The following is a 20,931-nucleotide window of genomic DNA, read 5'->3' as shown; positions in this document are numbered from 1 at the left end:
AATCCGCCGAGCACCGCCGCTCGAATGTCCGCGTCCCGCCGGGCCTCCGAAGCCGCCGAGCACCGCCACTCAATTGTCCGCGTCCCGCCGGGCCTCCGAAATCCGCCGAGCACCGCCGCTCGAATGTCCGCGTCCCGCCGGGCCTCCGAAGCCGCCGAGCACCGCCACTCAATTGTCCGCGTCCCGCTGGGCCTCCGAAGTCCGCCGAGCACCACCACTCGATTGTCCGCGTCCCGCTGGGCCTCTGAAATCGCTTAGAAGACCGATCACGGCACCAATGTAACTAGTCTTTTGCGTCTCTTCTGCGTTGTGTAAATAAATATTCACTCTGATATATCTTTTATCGATTTTATTGTTGTGAAAACAGTTAGAACAGAAAAATGAGCGCAGATCTAATCTACCAGCCTCGTGCAATGGCTTCCTCCTACATACTACAATGAATTTCCTTTCTTTTTAGGTAACAGGGGGGGCGCTCTACATATAAAACAATGAATAAATGTTAACCCCTTCCTTCTCATTAGTCTTTTAATGTATGCAAGTGGAGAGATACAATATAACCCTGTTACATATGTCACATCTTAGTTCATCTGAGGGAGATAAATTATATCTGGCCTGTAGATCATGTAGTTTGAGCTCTAAGTTTCTCTGTTCTCTTCTACTTTTTTCCTAAGCCCAGCTGAATATGATATAATTAAACCTCGAGCATATGCTTTTGCTGTATCCCAAAGTAACCCTGGGGAAACACCCGGAGTTTTGTTTTCTACAAAAAAGTGATTCATCTGTTTTGTTAAAAAAACTTTAAAATTAGGGTCAAAATTTAGGTATGAATTATACCTCCATTGTTTATTAGGGAGTGTCAAGTTACTGAAATGTATGCCTATACAGACAGGTGCATGATCGGATATCAAAATATCCCCAATATTACAATACTCAACTTTACTAAAAGAAATTTTGGGGGTAAAGATCAAGTCAATTCTACTACTGGTTTTATAAACGGCTGAATAATATTTAAACTCCTTATCATTAGGGTGTAACACCCTCCAAGTATCAACCAGATCAAGTTCTTTGCAGGTATCCAAAACAGCTTTGGCTCTATTCGACATCTGACCATGATTTTGTGTTGTTTTGTGTGTTATCTACTACTGAGGAGAAAAAAACAATTAAAATCAACTGCTATAACTGTGTTGTCACAAAGCCAATCCGCAAATTTTGAAAAAACCTTAGAAATAAAATCTGTGGTCTGAATAGGTGGAAAATATATATTTAAAACTGAAATGTCTTGCCCATAAAGAGAGCCTCTTAACATAATATATCTTCTCGATTTGTTTGAGACCGTTTTAACTTCAAGTAAGGGTAAACATTTATTAATTAGGACGGCAACACCTCTGCTTTTGGTAGTAAAAGAAGAGCTAAACACCTGTCCGTCCCAGTCACGTTTTAACTTAGCGTGCTCAGCAGACGATAAATAGGTTTCTTGTAGAAGGGCTATATGGACCTGTTCATTCTTTAGAAAGCTAAGAATTTTCTTTCTCTTAATAGGATTGTGTATCCCTCTCACATTCCAACTACAAATTTTTAACGTTGAGTTACTAGACATTACAGTGAGAGTAAAAAGTATTTGATCCTTTGCTGCTTTTGTTGGTTTGCCCACTAATAAAGACCTGATCATTCTGTACTTTTAATGGTAGATGTATTCTAACATGGAGAGACAGAATATAAAAAAGAAAATCCAGAAAATAACTTTAAAGAATATATATTAATTGATTTGTATTTCATTGAGGGAAATAAGTATTTGATCCCCTAGTATGCATTAGGAGTTCTGGCTTTCACAGACCAGTTAGACACTCCCAATCAACTTGTTACCTGAATTGAAGACACCTGTTCTAACTAAACACCTGTGTGAAAGACACGTGTTCACAGAATCAGACAATCAGACAGATTCCAAACTCTCCAACATGGTTAAGACCAAAGAACTCTCTCAGGACCTCAGAGACAGGATTGTTGACCTGCACAAATCTGGAAATCTGGGTATTAAAGTAACAACAACCATTGGTGCAATTGTGAGAAAATTTAAGAAGTATAACCTGACCATCAATAGACCTCGGTCTGGTGCTCCACAAAAGATTTCACCTCGTGGGGTGGCAATGATCATGAGAACTGTGAGAAATCGGCTGCAACCACACAGCAGGAGTTAGTGAATGACCTCAAGGCAGCTGGGACCACAGTCACCAGGAAAACAATTGCCTACACTTTGCGCCGCAATGGATTAAAATCCTGCAGTGCCCGAAAGGTACCCCTGCTTAAGAAGGCACATGTGAAGGCCCGCCTAAAGTATGCCAATGATAACCTCAAAGATGTACAAAGTGATTGGGAGAAGGTTCTGTGGTCAGATGAGACCAAAATTGAACTATTTGGCCTAAACTCTACTCGTCATGTGTGGAGGAAGAAAAATGCTGCCTATGACCCCAGGAACACTGTACCCACCGTCAAGCATGGAGGTGGAAGCATTATGTTTTGGGGTTGTTTCTCTGCCAAGGGCACAGGGCTACTTCACCGCATCAGTGGGAAGATGGATGGAGCCATGTACTGTGCAGTCCTGGGGGACAACCTCCTCCCCTCTGCCAGGAAGTTGAAAATGGGCCGTGGTTGTGTCTTCCAACATGACAACGACCCGAAGCATACAGCAAAGGCAACAAAAGAGTGGCTCAAGAAGAACCACATTAAGGTCATGGAGTGGCCCAGCCAGTCTCCGGACCTCAATCCAATCGAAAATCTATGGAGGGAGCTGAAGGTCCGAGTTGCCAAGCGACAGCCCACCAACCTTAATGATTTAGAGAGGATCTGCAAAGAAGAGTGGGCCAAAATTCCCCCTGATATGTGTGCTAACCTTGTGGTTAAGTACAACAAACGTCTGTCCGCTGTGCTTGCAAACAAAGGCTGTGCCACCAAGTATTAGGTGCTTTTGGCTAGAGGGATCAAATACTTATTTCCCTCAATTAAATACAAATGAATTAAAATATTTTCTTTAAAGTTATTTTCTGGATTTTCTTTTTGATATTCTGTCTCTCCATGTTAGAACACATCTACCATTAAAAGTACAGAATGATTATGTCTTTATTAGTGGGCAAACCAACAAAATAAGCAAGGGATCAAATACTTTTTACTCTCACTGTATGTGTCAAAAAATAAAATACAAAAGGAGCCACAAAATGAGAGAAAAAGCAGGGAAAAAAAGAAGAAAAAAAACAAGAAAAAAATGCAGGGGTAAAATCGTTCTTTGCACAATTTTAGAAGAATCAAGTAAAAACTATGTACATCAAAAAAATTGGAACAAAAAAAGAGCTATTAACGAAACGAAAAGGAGTCAGACTTTGGTCTGTTACGCCCATTTTGGGCGTCAGCTAGCTTCCCTCTAGTTATAGAGAAGGTGCAGGACCAGCACACGAAAAACAAGCAAAAAGATAAATAAAAAAAAAACCTTTCTAAGGCTTCGATAAGCTACCTTTAGGTAACAGAAAAACTTCCGGACTGCAGCTCAGTCAAATATTGCGACATAAATGGCAATGAAAAAGTAATCACATATGGATCTGTCAGTATTAAAGAAACCATACTAAATTTTCGATAATAAATTGTTATAATAAAATGTAGACCTCAAACGAAATGTCCGATCTCAACAGCTAAACCCTCTAAAACCCTACTGGGATGGGGAAAGGATGCTCAGTCAGTAGCAGTGCGGTCAGGTGAGCCACTCTGTAGTGGGGCAGACGCCAGAAATGCTGTGACATCCTTTGGGTCCTTGAAAGACCTCTCCTGAACGTTCACCTTGACCCTGAGAACTGCTGGATACAACATGGCAAAGACAATTCCCTTCTCTTTAAGCTGCTGTTTAACATGGTGGAATTCCTGCCTTTTTCTCATCACCGCCGCAGAAAAGTCCTCGAATATCATAATTGAAGCACCGTTGTAGGACAGCACGCACGTTTGTCTCGCCGCTTGCATGATCCGAAATTTATCCTGAAAGTTGTGAAACTTTACGATAACTGCTCGGGGTCGCTGGCCAGGCGGTGGGCGGCGAGTGAGGGCGCGGTGGCATCGATCCAGTTTAACATGCTCACCTTTGAAACTGACCTGTAGCAGCTCTGGTAACCAGGATTTGAAAAAAGAGATCGGATTACTGCCCTCGCATCCCTCTGGAAGACCGACGACCCGCACATTGCATCTTCTGAGGTTTTTGCCGACAGATTCAACTTCTTCTGGGTAGTGGGCATGATCGTATGTCCATTCACAAGGTCTTAAAGTATATGCCATTATATATCTTATTTTATATACTAAAAATATACCACTGAGCTGCGGAGATCAAATGTTGAGCTGCTACTCCGCCATTACCGTCATGTGACTCCGAAAAAAGATTCTGTCATCTTGATGAACGAGACTCAAATATCTGAATAAGTAAAATGATATGAACTTTCTATCACTACTGTCCAGTGTGAAACGTCTGGTGCAGTTTTAATTTTAGAGCTGTAATAAAAGTCTTCTCACACTCAAAGCACAAATACTCTTTCACACCAGTGTGGATCTTAATGTGTTCATTAGGGTTTACTGATTGGTTGATACTCTTCCCAAACAGAGTGCTTGTGAATGGTTTATCTACAGTGTGGGTCATCATGTGTTTATTAAGGTCTAAGGAGTTGCTGAAACTCATCCCACACCGAAGCTGTGGGTTTCTCTCCGTTGTGGCTTATCGTGTGTAGATAAAGGAGTGATGGTTGTCTAAAACTCTTTCCACACTGAGTGCATGTGAATGGTTTCTCTCCAGTGTGGATCCTCATGTGTTGATTAAGGTGTGATGAGCGGCCGAAACTCTTCCCACACTGAGTGCATGTGAATAGTTTCTCTCCAGTGTGGATCCTCATGTGTTGATTAAGGTATGATGAGCGGCCGAAAATCTTCCCACACTGAGTGCATGTGAATGGTTTTTCTCCAGTGTGGATCCTCATGTGTTGATTAAGGTATGACGAGCGGCCGAAACTCTTTCCACACTGAGTGCATGTGAATGGTTTCTCTCCAGTGTGGATCCTTATGTGTTTATTAAGGGATGATGAGCAGCTGAAACTCTTCCCACACTGAGTGCATGTGAATGGTTTCTCTTCAGTGTGGATCCTCATGTGTTGATTAAGTTCTGATGAGCGGCTGAAACTCTTCCAACACTGAGTGCATGTGAATGGTTTCTCTCCGGTGTGGATCTTCATGTGTTCATTAAGGTATGATGATTGCCTGAAACTCTTCCCACACTGAGTGCATGTGAATGGTTTCTCTCCAGTGTGAATCATCATGTGTTGATTAAGCAATGATAACCGGATGAAACTCTTCCCACACTGAGTGCATGTGAATGGTTTCTCTCCAGTGTGGATCATCATGTGGTCATTAAGGTGTGATGATTGGCTGAAACTCTTCCCACACTGAGTGCATGTGAATGGTTTCTTTCCGGTGTGGATTATCATGTGAATCTTAAGATTGCCATTTCCTCCAAAACTCTTTCCACACTGAGTACAGGTGAAACGATTCTTGTCTCTCCTTTTCAAAATACCATCAGTCTGTAAATGAGTTTTGTCCTCAATTTTAACATGGTGTTCCTCCTCTTTACTCCCCTCACTCTCTTTAATTAGGTCTGAAAAAAAAAAAGTTTTCATTAAGTCTAAAAAACTCATCAAAAGCTGAAAAGTGAAAAGACACTGGAAACATTGGCTACACACATTGTATTTCTGATGCACATTAAATGTGAAATAAATCAGATTATATTGTGTTTGGTCCATTAACGTGTACACGTTTAAGCAGATTCTATTCAATTCATCTTTATTTATCTAGTGCTTTTACAATGTAAACTGTCAAAGCCGCTTAACATAGAACTTATAATAAATTGAAACGGTGTCAGTCCAGTTTTTAGAGTTTCTTACATAATACATCATAAAAGAAATTTTGGTCACATTGATAAGACACAGATTCGAAAGGTGTAAATGGTGTGACCACCCCAGTATTCTAGTTTGGATGTGGCTTTGGATGTGGCAGATCCGGATTAGGTGCCATGGTTGCTCCCCAATTGGTTCAAAGCATATAAATGCGAGAGTGAGCTAGCTTCTGTAGGATAGTGTGGCTACTGGCCGTCCTCGCATCAAGACCATCTCTTTATTTTGGCAACCTTATGGTTTTGTTTGGCATTATTTATGTGTAGTTAAAGTTAGTTATTTTCTTCATTTTCCCCTAGACATTTGTTTGTTTCTTGATTTGTTGCTTTATTAGTTGTATATAATAAATAAGTTACATATATAATTTTTTTGTTGTCTGAGCTCTTTTATGTTGCAACTTGAACGAGGGGGTCGTAACAATGGCCTATTTTTATTTGTATATATTCATAATTACAACAAAATGTTTCTCTAAAATTTGTTTAGCAGACAGGGAATACTATGGATAGAATACTATGGATAAGAAACTGTGGATAGAATGAAAGAACTGACAGGGGAAAGCAAAGAAGGAGGTGTTTTTTATTTATTAACAACTTATGGTTGAGAAACATACATCCAGTTAGATTATTTTGTTCTCCTGATCTGGAATACCTTATGCTTTGGTGCCGACCACACTGGCCACCAAGAGAGTTCACAGCTGTTATAATTACAGCTGTCTACATCCACCCTCAAGCCAACACAGAGCAGGCGCTTGGGAAACTGAATGGGAGCATAAGCGAGCAGGAAACCACACACCCAGAGGCAGCGTTTATTGTTACAGGGGACTTTAACAATGCCAATCTCTGGACAATCGCTCCAAAATACTATCACCATATCACCACAAACATGCGTGGTGACCGTATTTTGGACCACTGCTATTCTCTGTTCCGGGACGCCAACAAATCCCTCCCCCGCCCACCGTTTGGCAAATCAGATGACTCTTCTGTTCTGCTCTTGCCTGCTTACAGGCAGAAACTGAAACGGGAACCACCCACCCTCAAGACGTTTCAATGCTGGACGGACCAATCGGATTCTATACTTCAAGAATGTTTTGATCATGTGGACTGGGAGATGTTCCGGGCAGCTTCTGATGACGACATTAAGGGCCTACTCACACTATGCCATCCGTACCGTGCCCAGGCCCGTTTCCCGGATCGTTTGAGAAGTGTGAGTTTCCCGGATCGTTGAGAAGACCCTTAGCTGAATCGGGCTCAAGCACAGTTCACTTGGCTGGCCCTAGCCCGGTTGGAAGAGAAGGGCCTGAGCGCGGTTCACTTGGCCGGTACATTTGTTGTGTGAGTGCAAAACGTGCCAAAGCCCGAAACTGAAAGAGAGACGTGACTTTAAGGGATTGTTTCATATGGATTTATTAATCATTCTTACTGTTCAGTGAACGCAAACTGCCGTAATTTATTAAAGACGCAGACATCTCACTGCACAACAGTTGCGTGCCTTCAGCAAACCTCCTCATTCCTGCAGCACGAGGGCTTTATGATTGTTTATAAGCGCCAAAAGTGGCGGATCTGTTTGGCGAAATATCTGACTGCGTGTAAATGCATCCCTAAGGACTGTTTGGTGAAATATATAATGAATGTCACTGCATATCAAACGACTGAAACGATATAACTAGAGAAATCTCCACGATGCTGCTGAGTGAGTGAAACTGCTTTTCACTGAACAGCGCAGCAGCGATGACGAAAGCGTGCCGAGGCCCATTTGTGGTGTGAGTGCGGGCCGTCGGGGGAGACGGGAGGGGGGACAAGCGTGGTTTGGCCCAGTTTGAGGCAACTGTACCTAGTGTGAGTACGACCTAAAGTTTACTCAAGACACCGTTACATGCTTCATCAGAAAGTGTATAGAAGACATGGTCCCAACAAAAACTGTCCGTAACTACCCCAACCCAAAACCATGGATTAATGGCGAAGTTCGAACAGCCCTATCAGTGTGAACCTCCGCCTATAAATCCAGAAATGCTGAGGAACAAAAACAAGCAAACTACAACATCAGGTAAACTATCAAAACAGCAAAACATCAATACAGAGGTACAAGGTAGAGGGAAGAAGTATGTGGCAGGGACTTAATTACATCACAGACTTTAAAAGTAACAAACCCGCCACTGTAAACATTTCTGCATCTCTCCTGGACGAGCTCAACTTGTTGTACACCTGCTTTAAAGCCCAGGACAGCACCCACACACTGTGCGCTCCCGCGGTCGATATCAAAACCGCCAGCACACTCTGTTTCTGTAGTGGACGTAACGAGATATTTGCGTCACAAGAGCATTCGGAAAGCTACGGCCCAGATGGCATCCCTGGACGTGTACTTAAAGCATGCGCACACCAGCTAGCGGGGGTTTTCACGGACATCGTTAACCTCTCGCTCTCTCGGCCTGTGGTTTGCACATGCTTTAAGACAGCTACTATTGTGCCCATACCGACATAATCTAAAACCACATGCTTAAATGACTGGCGTCCAGTTGCTTTGACACCCATCTTCAGCAAGTGCTTTGACAAGCTGATTAAAAAGCTCATCTGCTCTGTACCGCCAGCTCACACTGACCCTCTGCAATTTGCTTACAGGAATAATCGCTCCACTGATGATGCAATTGCTTTCACTTTGCACACTGCTCTGTCTCACCTGGAAAATAAAAGCACATATGTGAGAATGCTGTTTGTGGACTACAGCTCAGTATTCAACACTACATTGCCTGCCAAACTAGTGGTGAAGCACCAAGCTCTGGGTCTACACAGCTCTCTGTGCAACTGAATTCTGGACTTCCTGTCAAACAGACGCCAGGTGGTCAGAATGAACAACATATCCTTATCCACACTGATCCTCAACACTGGTGATCCACAGGGCTGTGTTCTCAGTCCACTCCTCTACTCCCTGTACACACATGACTGTACAGCCAAACACATCTCCAACGTCATTGTTAAATTTGCTGATGACACAACAGAGGTGGGCCTAATCACAGATAATAATGAGACGGCCAACAGAGAGGAGGTGCACACTCTGACGCAGTGGTGTGAGGAAAACCACCTCTCACTCAACATCAGCAAAACCAAGGAGCTGGTGGTGGATTTCAGGAAAGAGAATAGAGAACACACCCCCATCACCATCAACGGGACACCAGTGAAGAGAGTCAGCACTCACATCCTCCGCTCATTCTACACCTGCACTGTGGGGAGCATCCTGTGTGGCTGTATCACCACCTGGTATGTAAATAGCACCAGCAGCAATCGCAAAGGCCTAAATAGGATTGTGTGAACTGCTGGACGCGTAGTAGGAGGTGAGCTTCCCTCCCACCACGACATCTACACCAGGCGGTGCATGAGAAAAGCCAAGTGAATAATCAGTGACTCCAGGCACCCAAGCCATAGACTTTTCTCTCTGTTATTTACGTGCCCGCGCAAACCTGGGAGATTTGAAACCTGTGGCCCCGCCCTCTAACACAGAAACCCAGACACACACACACGCAAACATGCCGGTCGATTGGAGTCACACTGCAGATGGATATTATTGAGTCTCTACCCAAAGATGAAACCTCGGCATTATAGCCAAGCAGTTGGAAACTTCTGGAAACTACATGCTACAAAGAATACTTCATCAGCGTTTGTTAAAGGAAGGATCAGTAAAGAGTAACTTACTGCTGGACATGTCAGGATGGGTTTCTTCCTCCATTTCTCAAGTGCAAGCACAGGCGATTAAAGTTGCCTCGTTTACTCTAGCTTGCAAATGTATTTAGTTGTGATTTGTCACTTGTAACCGCGTGTATTGTATGAGGTTAACTCGCTTTATTCTCATATTGGGTGCAAAGTAACGTTAAAAACGTGACGCATGCTGCTTTGTTTAATGAGGTCCGTGGAGGCGGGTAGTGTTTGTGTGTGTGCGTGTACGCGCGCTGTCATCCGGAGGTGTGTGTGTGCGCGTTGTCGTCCGGAGCAGGGTTAAGTGTTTGTGTGTGTGTGTTAGGACGAGGGCAATATGTGTTTGTGTGTGTGTCTGTGAAAAGAGCAGTGAGACAAGCTAGAAGCTCTCCTCAACTGTTTTTGCACAATAAAATAGTTAGTCGTCGGAATTTTCAAGTCCACCGTCTGTATTTACATTGACCCACAGGCAGCTAAAATCCACGCCTACACTATCGAACGTGTATGAACTGCGATTACTTTTATATTGCTGATTAGCTGTTGGGCATTTCACTCTCTCACTGAAGGCAGTCGACCAATCGCAACAGGCTGTCATTGGTCCAATCAGCGCAGATTAGCTTCACGCTAAAGAGGGGTTTGAGAACAAATGAATCACTGGACGATTCATACAGGAGTCGCTGGGATAATTAGGTAAAAATAAATGCAGATTATAAGACCCTGAAAGTGTTTTTTGACCTTGCATGCATATTAGACTGTTGTTTGAGACCCTTACAACCAAGATATGACCCTATTTTGTGTATAATATGGGCTTTTTAAGGTACTTTCAAGTCCATAGTTTCGTTAAAAAACACTTGTCTTCTTCACAAAACCAACTATAAGCATGTTGGATAGATGAATTGGTAAATATGGACTCATATCAAAGGGGTATGATGTCCATGTTATATGAAGTGGTCTAAAGAACTGCCCCCCCTTGCCTCAATTGTATAAAGCTAAAATGGGAAGACAGACTGGTACTAGAAATAGCAGATACAGCTTGGCAATATGCTATAGAACTGGTACACTCATCCCCTGTTTGTATTAGACATGGTCTTCTACAGATTAAGGTGCTTCTTAGGCTTCACCTATCTAGGAGCAATCTGGCAAAAATGTATCCAGGGTCAGATTCATCTTGCCCCAGATGTGGTTTGGAGCCAGCAGATCTGATGTTCTGGCGATGCCCTAGATTACATAAATTTTGGGCCAATATTTTTAGATCATTTTCATCTATATGTAATAGAGATCATTGCCTTTTCTTCTTTATTGGCCAGACGTCTGATTCTCCTAAGATGAAAAAACAAACCCACCATCCCACAAACATTGGAGATTAGAATTGTTATCACATCTTAAACTCGAGCACCTAAAGTACATCATCCGAGACTCTACAAAAAAGTCTTAGAGGTTTGGCAGCCTTTCCTCTCCTACATTGAACGCTCAGAGGTTATTATATCCTTGGTGAGAGTTTATCACTAGTTTCCTAATTTATTTGATCTATTTTTATTAATTCATTTATTTTTATCTTTCACCCTTGTTATTTATGGGGTGTATGTCTGTAACTATGTACCATGTTAATTTGTTGTTCAATATGTGTGTTGTTTAAAAATTAAAGACTTTGGAAAAATCAATTAAATAGTTGAATAATAAGAAAGTAAGAAGTACTAAAACATAGTTTTAAGAAGTGTAATAATCCAATTAATCTACTTACAGTAGATGTCTCTGTTGAAAGTCTGTGAATTTAAGATAGTTATTAATTAGAGAAGAACAAGCCTTTCTCGTACGTGACTTTGTTCTTTGTGTGACTAAAATGTAGGTAATGGGTAAGCAGGATGAGAAAAAATTATATATTCTTCTATTATATATTCCTTCTATGCTAATCAAGGACTTCTGAGACATTGCAAGCATGGGATAGGTCCTCCTGGCTTGGCAGAGTTGATCACAGCTCCAGTACACATCTCTGCCATTTGCTTGCAGTAACCATGTGCTTTTCACCATACACAATTCTTCTGCTTGTGATCTTCCTTCAAATAGCTTTATCATGTTTGGTGTCATTTGACAGTTTATGACTTAAGCGTTGTAGTGCTAAAATCAACAGAGACATTGATTGCTTGTATTTAAATATACAATATATTTACTATTGTTGAGTCATGGCCTGAGGAGAGTATGTTAATGTTCTTCTCACCCACTTTATCTCCTCAACTGTGCTCTCTTATGTTCAGCTGGTTTTGTGGGTTGATTTTCACTCATCTTTAACAATGCTTTGCTCAGGGTATAATACGTAAAGGTAAGTGTTGATCTGGGAGAATGGCTTTTACTCTGCATCTCCTGCACACGGCTGCGTAGCCTCATATGCTAACAAAGACAGTTTCACTGTTATTGTTGCTCAGCAGTGCACGTACAGCTAATTTCTTTATACTGTATGCTAGTTTGTTTCATTCTACTGTCTGTATATTCAAACATGTAACTTAATAAACAACTTTACCTGCTTTAAGTTTGAGATTCTTTCTCTTTATCAATGATAATAACAACTTTGATGGAGTCAGATAAATAATGGATTTAAACACGCCATCCTTCAACTGCTTTCTGTTTCTGATTATTGGTTCAGAATAGCAGTGTAAGCTCCAAACCTTACAGCTATGTTTCCATCCAAAAATGCCAATTAAATTTATTTGCAAAACTGGAATATCGCATAAAAAATATGCAAATAAATCAGTGTTGTCGGGCGACGAGGAGGCACAGTAGGTGGTGCTGTCGCCTCACAGCAATAAGGTTGCTGGTTCGAGCCTCGGCTGGCTCAGTTGGCATTTCTGAGTGGAGTTTGCATGTACTCCCCGAGCTGGCGTGGGTTTTCTCTGGGTGCTCCGGTTTCACCCACAAGATCAAAGACAAGCAGCATTACACTGTTTTAAGGATCTAAAAATTTATTCTTTAAAAAGCAAAAAGATTCCAATAGCGGCACCTGCTGGTACGTGAAGAATATGGTCAATACTGATGAACTTCACACTCAAACGTTTGCATATTATCAGCATGCTGTAATCCATTTCTTACGCAGCAAAAGTCATTTTTAGACTAGTTTGTTGGCCAGTTGTAGTCAGTGCAATGCTAAACGTTATTGTTCTACTATAATTTGTTTATTTTGCGTCATGTTGTCCCACAGCAACATCATATAATTTAGAAAACTATACAATGTTTTATAATAATTAATTATTTTAGTGTCCATTTCATTCAGCATATTTAAAATTAGAGTCATCCACATTTTCTGACATACTTTAAATTAGGGTTTCTACAGGTGTCACCAAGTAAAATTTAAGACTTTTAAAGACATTTTTAAGACCATTATGAATGAAATTTTAGACCAAGGAATTTTTCAAATGGCCCAGAAGAAAGGGATTTTATTTGTCCTATCAAAAAATATTTTTTATATAAAATATTTAATAATACAATAATAAATCAAAACTAATAATAACATTAAAATATTTTAGATATTTCTTAGCAAAATATCTTAAATATTGTGTAAAAACAAGAGAGCTCGACTTGGATCCACACACTTTTTTTTCCAAAATAAACTTTCTTTAAAATAAAAAAACTAATTAACAAATGTTTTAAAAGTTTTAAAAACTATAATAAACTAAATCCATTCACAACAATCTGTCCAGGTGGATATCCTCAGCAGTCTTTACCATTATGATAAATAGAGTTAAAATGACCTTTTTTAAATAAAAGTTGAAAGTTTTATTGAGATGGATTGTTGGTGATTGTATGGGTTTTGACCAAATTGGGTAACAAAACATGAACACAGGGAAATGAAGACTTGTTTAAAAAAGCTTTAAGACCTACAGCATAACGTTTCAGTAAATTTAAGACTTTTTAGGGCCAAATTTTAGATTTTGGAATTTAAGACATTTTAAGTCTCCGCAGAAACCCTGTTTAAATACAATAGCCCTGATAATTAGTTATTATAATAAAGATTTAATTCTAACTCTGATACTATCTGTGAGAACTAGTAACAACTACTAGAAACAAATTTAAACCTATAAAGAAGTCGATGAAAAAAAGGGAATTGTGATCAACCTGACATATGCAAATGGAAAGTACCAAGCCAACACTATCACTGTAATGGCAGATATCTTTTATGAGAATACTGTAGGTCAAATATCGTCAGCTCAGTTTAACTTTTTATTAATTTATTGTTTTTATTTATTTTATATAGCGACAGTGCTCAAGGACGCTTTACACACAGTAGGAGAACAAGAAAAGCAATAACCTTAAGAAGGTAGAGAAAATGGGAGACTAATAATACATCAAATGAATGACAAAAGACATGAGAAGAAGTAACGAAAGAAACTCATTCCTGTCTTTCAATGAGTGTTTATGTGCATTTAGGAGAACTAGGCAGCACACTCAGGGCTGCATAATGGATTTAATTTAGTATTATTATTATTAAAATATATCTGAATGAAAACTAACTTGTTTGTTCCTGCTGATCTTCCTGTTTGACTGTGAATGTTTCTTCAATCTTCACATCTTCACTCTCCTCTTTAATAAACGCCATCTTTATAACAGTGTGGAGATCAGTCGCTTCAGCAGGAGTTTTTCTCGGTGTTTGGACACTTTATTCTGTTTAAAATGAACAAAACAATGAACAGAAACAAAATAACTTCTCTTCAACACTTGCTTCAACAGTTTCTTTATATGAGAGTGATTGACAAAAATAAATCAGGTAAGTCTGAGCAAGAAACAATAGCCACAAAAACAACCTGATAAAAACTAGTCCTCCATTTCTTTTATATATATATATATATATATATATATATATATATATATATATATATATATATATATATATATATGTATATATATAGAATATTGTATACTTATATTAGAATGACATTATGCTAGTAAACAAATAAAACCTTCATTAAAACACACATTTCTGTTGTTCAAACAATAGCCCTCGATTACTGTTATTAAATAGTAATTCGTTGTATAAAGGATTAAAATAATAGTCAACCGCAGGTATATAATATCGAAAGGAAAACCTGAAACTTTAATCAATCGGTTTATATTTGTGTAAAGTTGTGAAACAAACCTTCCTCCAGTTGAACCGCAGCGCGGAAGCGGCGCAGCCTTATGACGTCACACAACACGCCAAAATAAAAGTCTTTTTTGTTCAGCTTTTTTGCCACTTACTGTTGCAGTCAGGACATGATAAATTTCACACTCCTTTTCACATCTCACATAACATATCTGCTCTCTCTCTTTCAAATACATAGACATTCAGTATTTGAAGTTGATCAAAAACTTGTTTAATCTACTAAGTATAAGTGTTTTTTTTATTATTATTGTTGCAAAATGTTTACATCACAAAACGGAACAATCAACATCGCAAGGCATATTTACCATTACAAATATATAAAATAAATTAAAATTGTTACAACTGCAACAAGGAGCAAGGAGCAGTACAAAAGATCTACATCAAAGGACAAACTAAATATACTAACAATAAATATTATGAAAATTAAGTACAGAGAGCTTCAGTTATTTTACTTTGGTTTCTGAAATATTTGAGGCTTTGAGCCAATTTCTTTACCTCAGAAAGAAAACATCTAAAAGACCCAGATAGCAGGCAGTAATCGGCCCGAGCTCGGCTGCCCCCCGGCGCCTCCGGCTCCGACTCGGCATCGGCAAATGTTACCTGGGCCGAGTGCGGCCCGCAGCTCGCTCGCGCACATGCGGTTGTGATGCGGCTGTAAAGCACTGGCCCGATTCCGGTCAACCATATCCTGGCCGCTTCTGGCAAGGACTCGGCTGATGGCAACCGATTAAGTTCTTATTTTATCTAGTAATCTGTTAGCTCCACGTTTAATGATAATTTGAGAAAATATTCATGGTACGATAGCAAAAAAAAAAAAAAAAAGAATATTTAGTGTGGATGGTCGCAATGTTTAGACGCAAACAAAACAATATTATTTATAAATAGATTATACATGTCATCTAGAGAAAAACTATGTAAAATTCTCTTATTTTTGAGATAGCACGCTCCTGTGCTGACTGTTTTTTTTAAAGCAGAAGTTGGTTTCATAATAAACACATGCGTTACTAAACTCATGATCCACACTCCAATCCAGACGGTGGCGGTAATGCTCCAAAAAGCTGGTTGTCAACCACCATGGCACGAAGATCACAAGAAGAAAAAGTTTGGTTTTTCAAAGACTTCACGTGGATTCCGGTCAGAAAGGTAAGCTTTTTACTGCTTGTGTTCTGTATAATTAGCGAATTTAGAGCTTAAAACATTTCCACGGTGTTTGGTTTTAACAGCGTTTAGTAATTTAAAACAGTTTGATACGAAATGTAACTTGCTTTAAGAAACACGACTGGAGCTAATGTATGCTAACGCTAACAGTTACAAACACGTCTGAAAGTTCCTTTTCCTTTTACACAATGTTAGATTGTAATGTGTGTAGTAACTGAAAACTATTTTAATTATTTTAAAGAAACATGAAACGAATTTGTGTGTATGCTAACTTTGCGTTAAAGAAAGTTTCTGTAGACGAATCCATTAACTAACTTGGCAAAACGTGTTTTTTTCCTGATTTAACATTATAAAGTACCGTGGATGTTGAAAAAAATCATTGTACAGGCGTATACTTATCCAACAGTATTAATTCTGTGATTATGTGTAAATAAAAACTAATCGTTTTGGATTAATAAAATATTGTTTATCTTGTTTATGCAGTTAGTCACGAAAATGATCGAAACTCGACTGTTTACTATTCTCTTTAAATTATCCAAGAGAAATATATTAGTGTGCACTTTAATTCATATGTGTTAGCCTATGTGAATCAATTATATCTTTTGTTCAAGCTGTAATGATCAGTTAATGTAAAACTGAACGTCTTAAAGCAGATTTTGATGTTTTTTTTTTTTGTTTTTTATGTTATTGACAGTGATAAATTCTGATTTAAATGAATGGGTTACAATATTTGTTGGTTAAGTGTCATTGTTCTTGTTTAACAAAGGTTAGTGAGATCATTTTGCAGCACATCACGACCAAAGAAGTCAATGGCACACTCTTTTGAACGTGAATAGGCATGTTATAGTTGTGTGCTAAAAGTCCATTATAAGCTGTAAACTGCTGATATATTTTTAACATAGATTGAGCTTTTCAGACATTACATTACTAATTGGTTCACAAACAGCTGAAATGGTTTATTGTTATTGGCTATCATCATCATCATCAAACATTTTTCACAATGGTAGGTTAATCTTCATGGGTACAGAATAATGCATGTGCTTGACCATCTTACAAATCTATGTCTCAGATTCATAAGGCTGTCACTCTGCATGAATCTCCGAATAAATCTTGTGCAACCTTCTGTGTACTGATTATTTACACTATAGGTATTATATGCATTAATTAACTTTGATAGTATTTCAGGATTTGAACTTTTCTTTACGGGAGGTTAACAACAATGTGATGTTTTATTATAGATGCATATGAGGAAGCTCGACTCAAACATCCACACGCAACTGTGATTTCTGACTGGTAGACAGATGAGGATGATGATCGCCTGTCATACATCTAAAGACAGAACAGGTTTGTTTGCAATTATTTTAAACACATACTGTCAACATTATGTCATTGATCTATTACAACCTGTGAGTTTTGCCCTGGCACTATACTAAAGTGATGTTTTGTTTTGTAAATGTATCTGATTAAGGGACAGTATAGACACATCTATACCGTGATGAAGAAAAATTACTTGGAACAAAGAGGCTGGATAAAAGGCAGATATGAAGATTTCAGAAATCAAGGCAGCACCACAAGTACCATCACCATCAATGACTATGGCAGAAATCTTAAGACCACCATCAAGATGCACAGATACTGTACATTCCAGTACACCAGGCGTGTCCAAACTACGGCCCGCGAGGCTTTTTATAAATATCAATAGAATCTGGCCCGCTATACAAAAATGAATGAATTCAATAAATAACCACCGGGTTTCGCTATTACATGCATTCAATTAAGCAGCAGTTCTTGTTATGATCTATATATCTATCTGTCTGTCTGTCTGTCTATCTATCTATCTACACACAGTTGAAGTCTGAATTATTAGCCCCTCATTGATTTATTTCTTCTTTTTTAAATATTTTAAATGTTTAAGAACATTTTTACAGTATGTCTGATAATATTTTTTCTTTTGGAGAAAGACTATATGTTTTATTTCGGCTAGAATAAAAAGCGGTTAAAATTTTTTTATGAACCATTTTAAGGTCAAAATTATTAGCCCCTTAAGTCTTCAGAACAAACCATTGTTATAAAATAACTTGCCTAATTACCTTAACTTGACTAGTTAACTTGATTAACCTAGTTAAGCCTTTAAATGTCACTTTAAGCTGTATAGAAGTGTCTTAAAAATATCTAGTCAAATATTATTTACTGTCATCATGGCAAAGATAAAATAAATCAGTTATTAGAAATGAGTTACTAAAACTAATATGTTTAGACATGTGTGGGAAAAAATGTTTTACTCTCCGTTAAACAGAAATTGGGGAAAAAATAAACGGTGGCTAATAATTTAGGGGGGCTAACAATTCTTACTTCAACTGTATGTATATATATATATATATATATATATATATATATATATATATATATATATATACACACACACACACACACACACACACACACACACGTGTCTGTGTGATGCATGTAAAATTTAGCCCGCGACAACGTTTGTTTTTTTGCATCTGGCCCTCGGTACACCTATGAACATTTACAGTCTTTGTTCTAGTGCAGTTTGAGATCAAGACAGAACTTATTGCATCTCGTGATGTCTTTGTAAGAATTGAAGACATCACTAAATTTGTTAAGGTTTAATGCAGCTAGAAAGTAAAGATCAACTAGAGAATATCAGCAGTGTCTAACCCACTGTTGTATTTACAGAGGTTGTATGAGAATAAGCTACAGGTTGATTTATACTAATCTGTTATTTTTCTTTTTTAGCTTGACTGACTGAAGTTTTAAAATCATGCAACGTCATAAAGCAGCAGCTGGGCCTGATTCTCACAAAACCAAAACAGACGTGATGAAATTCCAGATGTAAACACATTTGACCTTCCTTTGGCCAATTTGATTTGGAAAAGCTTGAAAATCAACTAAAGGAGCAGCCCGAACAAATGAAGAAACTGGTAAGTTCAAGCTCTTGCTAATTTCAAAGTGTTTTAAGTTTATTTGTTTTTTTTTATTGTTTTTTTTTTTGCTTCGTAGGTAGCCTACTTTTTTCCTAATTTTTTCTTTTTTTTTACATTAGTACTTGTTCACTACTAATTATCTGTTTATCTTTTAATCACAGATGGAGTGAGGACAAATGTCCATAACACGCCACTGATAAAGAAGTGGAAAAATGCATTACAAGGTAGCTACAACTTGCCCCTGACAGGGATGGAGGAAGAAAGAAGAGAAAACTAATGTGTCAAATGTCTACATCACTATTTTGTTTTATTTTTTAAACAACATTTTAAGTGTATTAGGATGTTCCCTGATACTTGAACAATTTGTTTCTTTCATTTGCATTTATATATATATATATATATATATATATATATATATATATATATATATATATGTATATGTATATATATATGTGTGTGTGTATATATGTATGGTATGTATGTATGTATGTGTGTGCGCCAAATTCTGAAGAAACATCTTGATACATTTTTAATAAACGTAATACAAATAAAATTATAAATATAAAATTGCACAAGACGTGTATATATATGAAATGTATAATCATCTCACTCATGTCTTGCTGTTTGTGCAATTGATTTTGTTCAAGTTTATTTAAAAATAAGTTTGACTATACTTCTGCAATTATATATATATATATATATATATTTCTTTGTTTATTATTATTTTAATGTTTGATTAAAAAATGTTTCAAGATGTTTCTTCAGAATTCTGCAGTACTTTTTACAAGTTTGACTTGGATATTTTACAGATTGTCATTGGAATTTTTAAGATGTTTCATGCAATATCTTAAATTGGTTTCTATATTTAGGTTTATATAAAATTTAGCTGTTTGTACAAATTTTTAATTCAAGTCTATTGGGAAAACAGGGTTGTTTTAAAAACATCTGTGTTAGTGTGTAATTTTTAGATATTTTGTTTAAATCTTTCTGTGTGTCTTTATTGTGTTGTTTTATTGTTGTTTTTACATTGATATTCTTGTGCACTACAAAATTATGTATAAAATTTTAGTACTATTTTTTTTCTTGCAATCAATAAACGTTTAACATTTATTTATTTTGTCATTTGTCTGATTATTTTCGTTACAGAATATGTATGCAGTTTGCACTTTATTCAAAGGTTAAACGCAGTGCTTACACTTTGTGTTTACATTATAGTCTGTGTTTGCTGTTATATAAATTCAAATGGTTGTAATACCATATATCAAGTACCAATGTAATACCAAAAGGTTTTATAAGGTGTATAAATACGGAATCGCGCCAGCTCTGGGCCGCAGCGCACATTACCCTCGCGCCGATTCCGGCGCGGATGCGCAGCATCGGCTCGCTTACGGCCGCCGCATCTGGCCCGCTTGATTCGGGCCGGAATCGGGCAGTGAGTCCACAGGCATCCGGCCCGAGTCCGGCAGCCGAAGTTGGGCCGAGGGGTTAGTCTCCGGCAGGCGACAATCTAGCCGGAACTGGCCCGAGTGTATTTTGCTATCTGGGCTATGTATAAGAAATGGAGTACTAGTTTTAATCAGCTAATTTGTGGCTGTTGTTTCTTGCTCTGACGTATCTGATTTCTTTTTGTTAATTACTCTCATATAAGAAGAAGAGAAGTTATTTTCTTTCTGTTCATTGTTTTATTCATTTTACATTTTTATTGCTTTGTTAATTTTTAACAGGATAAAGTGTCCAAACGCAGAGAAAAACTATATATAAGTCATGACTAGTTAGAAGAACTAAAACATGTACCCAGATAGCACACATGCGTCGCAGAGACGTCTGCTGGACATCCGCGTTTTCATCTGGGAGACGTCTTATTCAGGGCGTTTGCTCATCTGGAAAACGTCGCATAGACGTCCTTGTCATACATTCAAACAACGTCTATGCGATGCATTACAGATGTTCATTTTTAGAATGTTAGGTCTGTGAGACATCTTATTTATGTAGCATAGACGTCGTTTTTTATTTGTTTATTTAGACATTTCCTTCATTCATTTTGCTATAAA

At 38.2% G+C, this 20,931-nt stretch overlaps 1 protein-coding gene and 1 long non-coding RNA gene across 2 annotated transcripts; one reads left to right on the top strand and one right to left on the bottom strand.

Moving 5' to 3' along the window:
- Positions 1 to 335: 335 nt before the first annotated feature.
- On the bottom strand, positions 336 to 14,811 carry LOC137491098 (uncharacterized). Its single transcript, XM_068220189.2, has 3 exons — positions 14,769 to 14,811; positions 14,147 to 14,296; positions 336 to 5,668 (listed from the first exon to the last, which is right to left on the bottom strand). The coding sequence occupies exons 2-3, from the start codon at positions 14,229 to 14,231 to the stop codon at positions 4,674 to 4,676; spliced, it is 1,080 nt and encodes a 359-aa protein (XP_068076290.1). The 5' UTR covers positions 14,232 to 14,296; positions 14,769 to 14,811; the 3' UTR covers positions 336 to 4,673.
- A 1,034-nt stretch (positions 14,812 to 15,845) lies between these two features.
- LOC137491152 (uncharacterized) lies at positions 15,846 to 17,471 on the top strand. Its single transcript, XR_011011131.2, has 3 exons — positions 15,846 to 15,917; positions 17,171 to 17,276; positions 17,401 to 17,471. It is a non-coding gene; the product is annotated as an uncharacterized lncRNA (long non-coding RNA).
- The last annotated feature ends 3,460 nt before the right edge of the window (positions 17,472 to 20,931 follow it).

The sequence above is a fragment of the Danio rerio genome, chromosome 4 (assembly GCF_049306965.1).
Source record: "Danio rerio strain Tuebingen ecotype United States chromosome 4, GRCz12tu, whole genome shotgun sequence".
Classification (NCBI taxonomy): Eukaryota; Metazoa; Chordata; class Actinopteri; order Cypriniformes; family Danionidae; genus Danio; species Danio rerio.
This window is presented reverse-complemented; position numbering and strand designations above follow the sequence as displayed.

What these genes read in the sequence shown, in the direction of transcription:
- LOC137491098 (XM_068220189.2), bottom strand. Translation starts at nt 14,231, where the DNA reads ATGGCGTTTATTAAAGAGGAGAGTGAAGATGTGAAGATTGAAGAAACA. An exon ending in AGATCAGCAGGAACAAACAA is followed by an intron (nt 5,669 to 14,146) that starts GTTAGTTTTCAT and finishes TTTTTTTTTCAG; the next exon opens with ACCTAATTAAAGAGAGTGAG.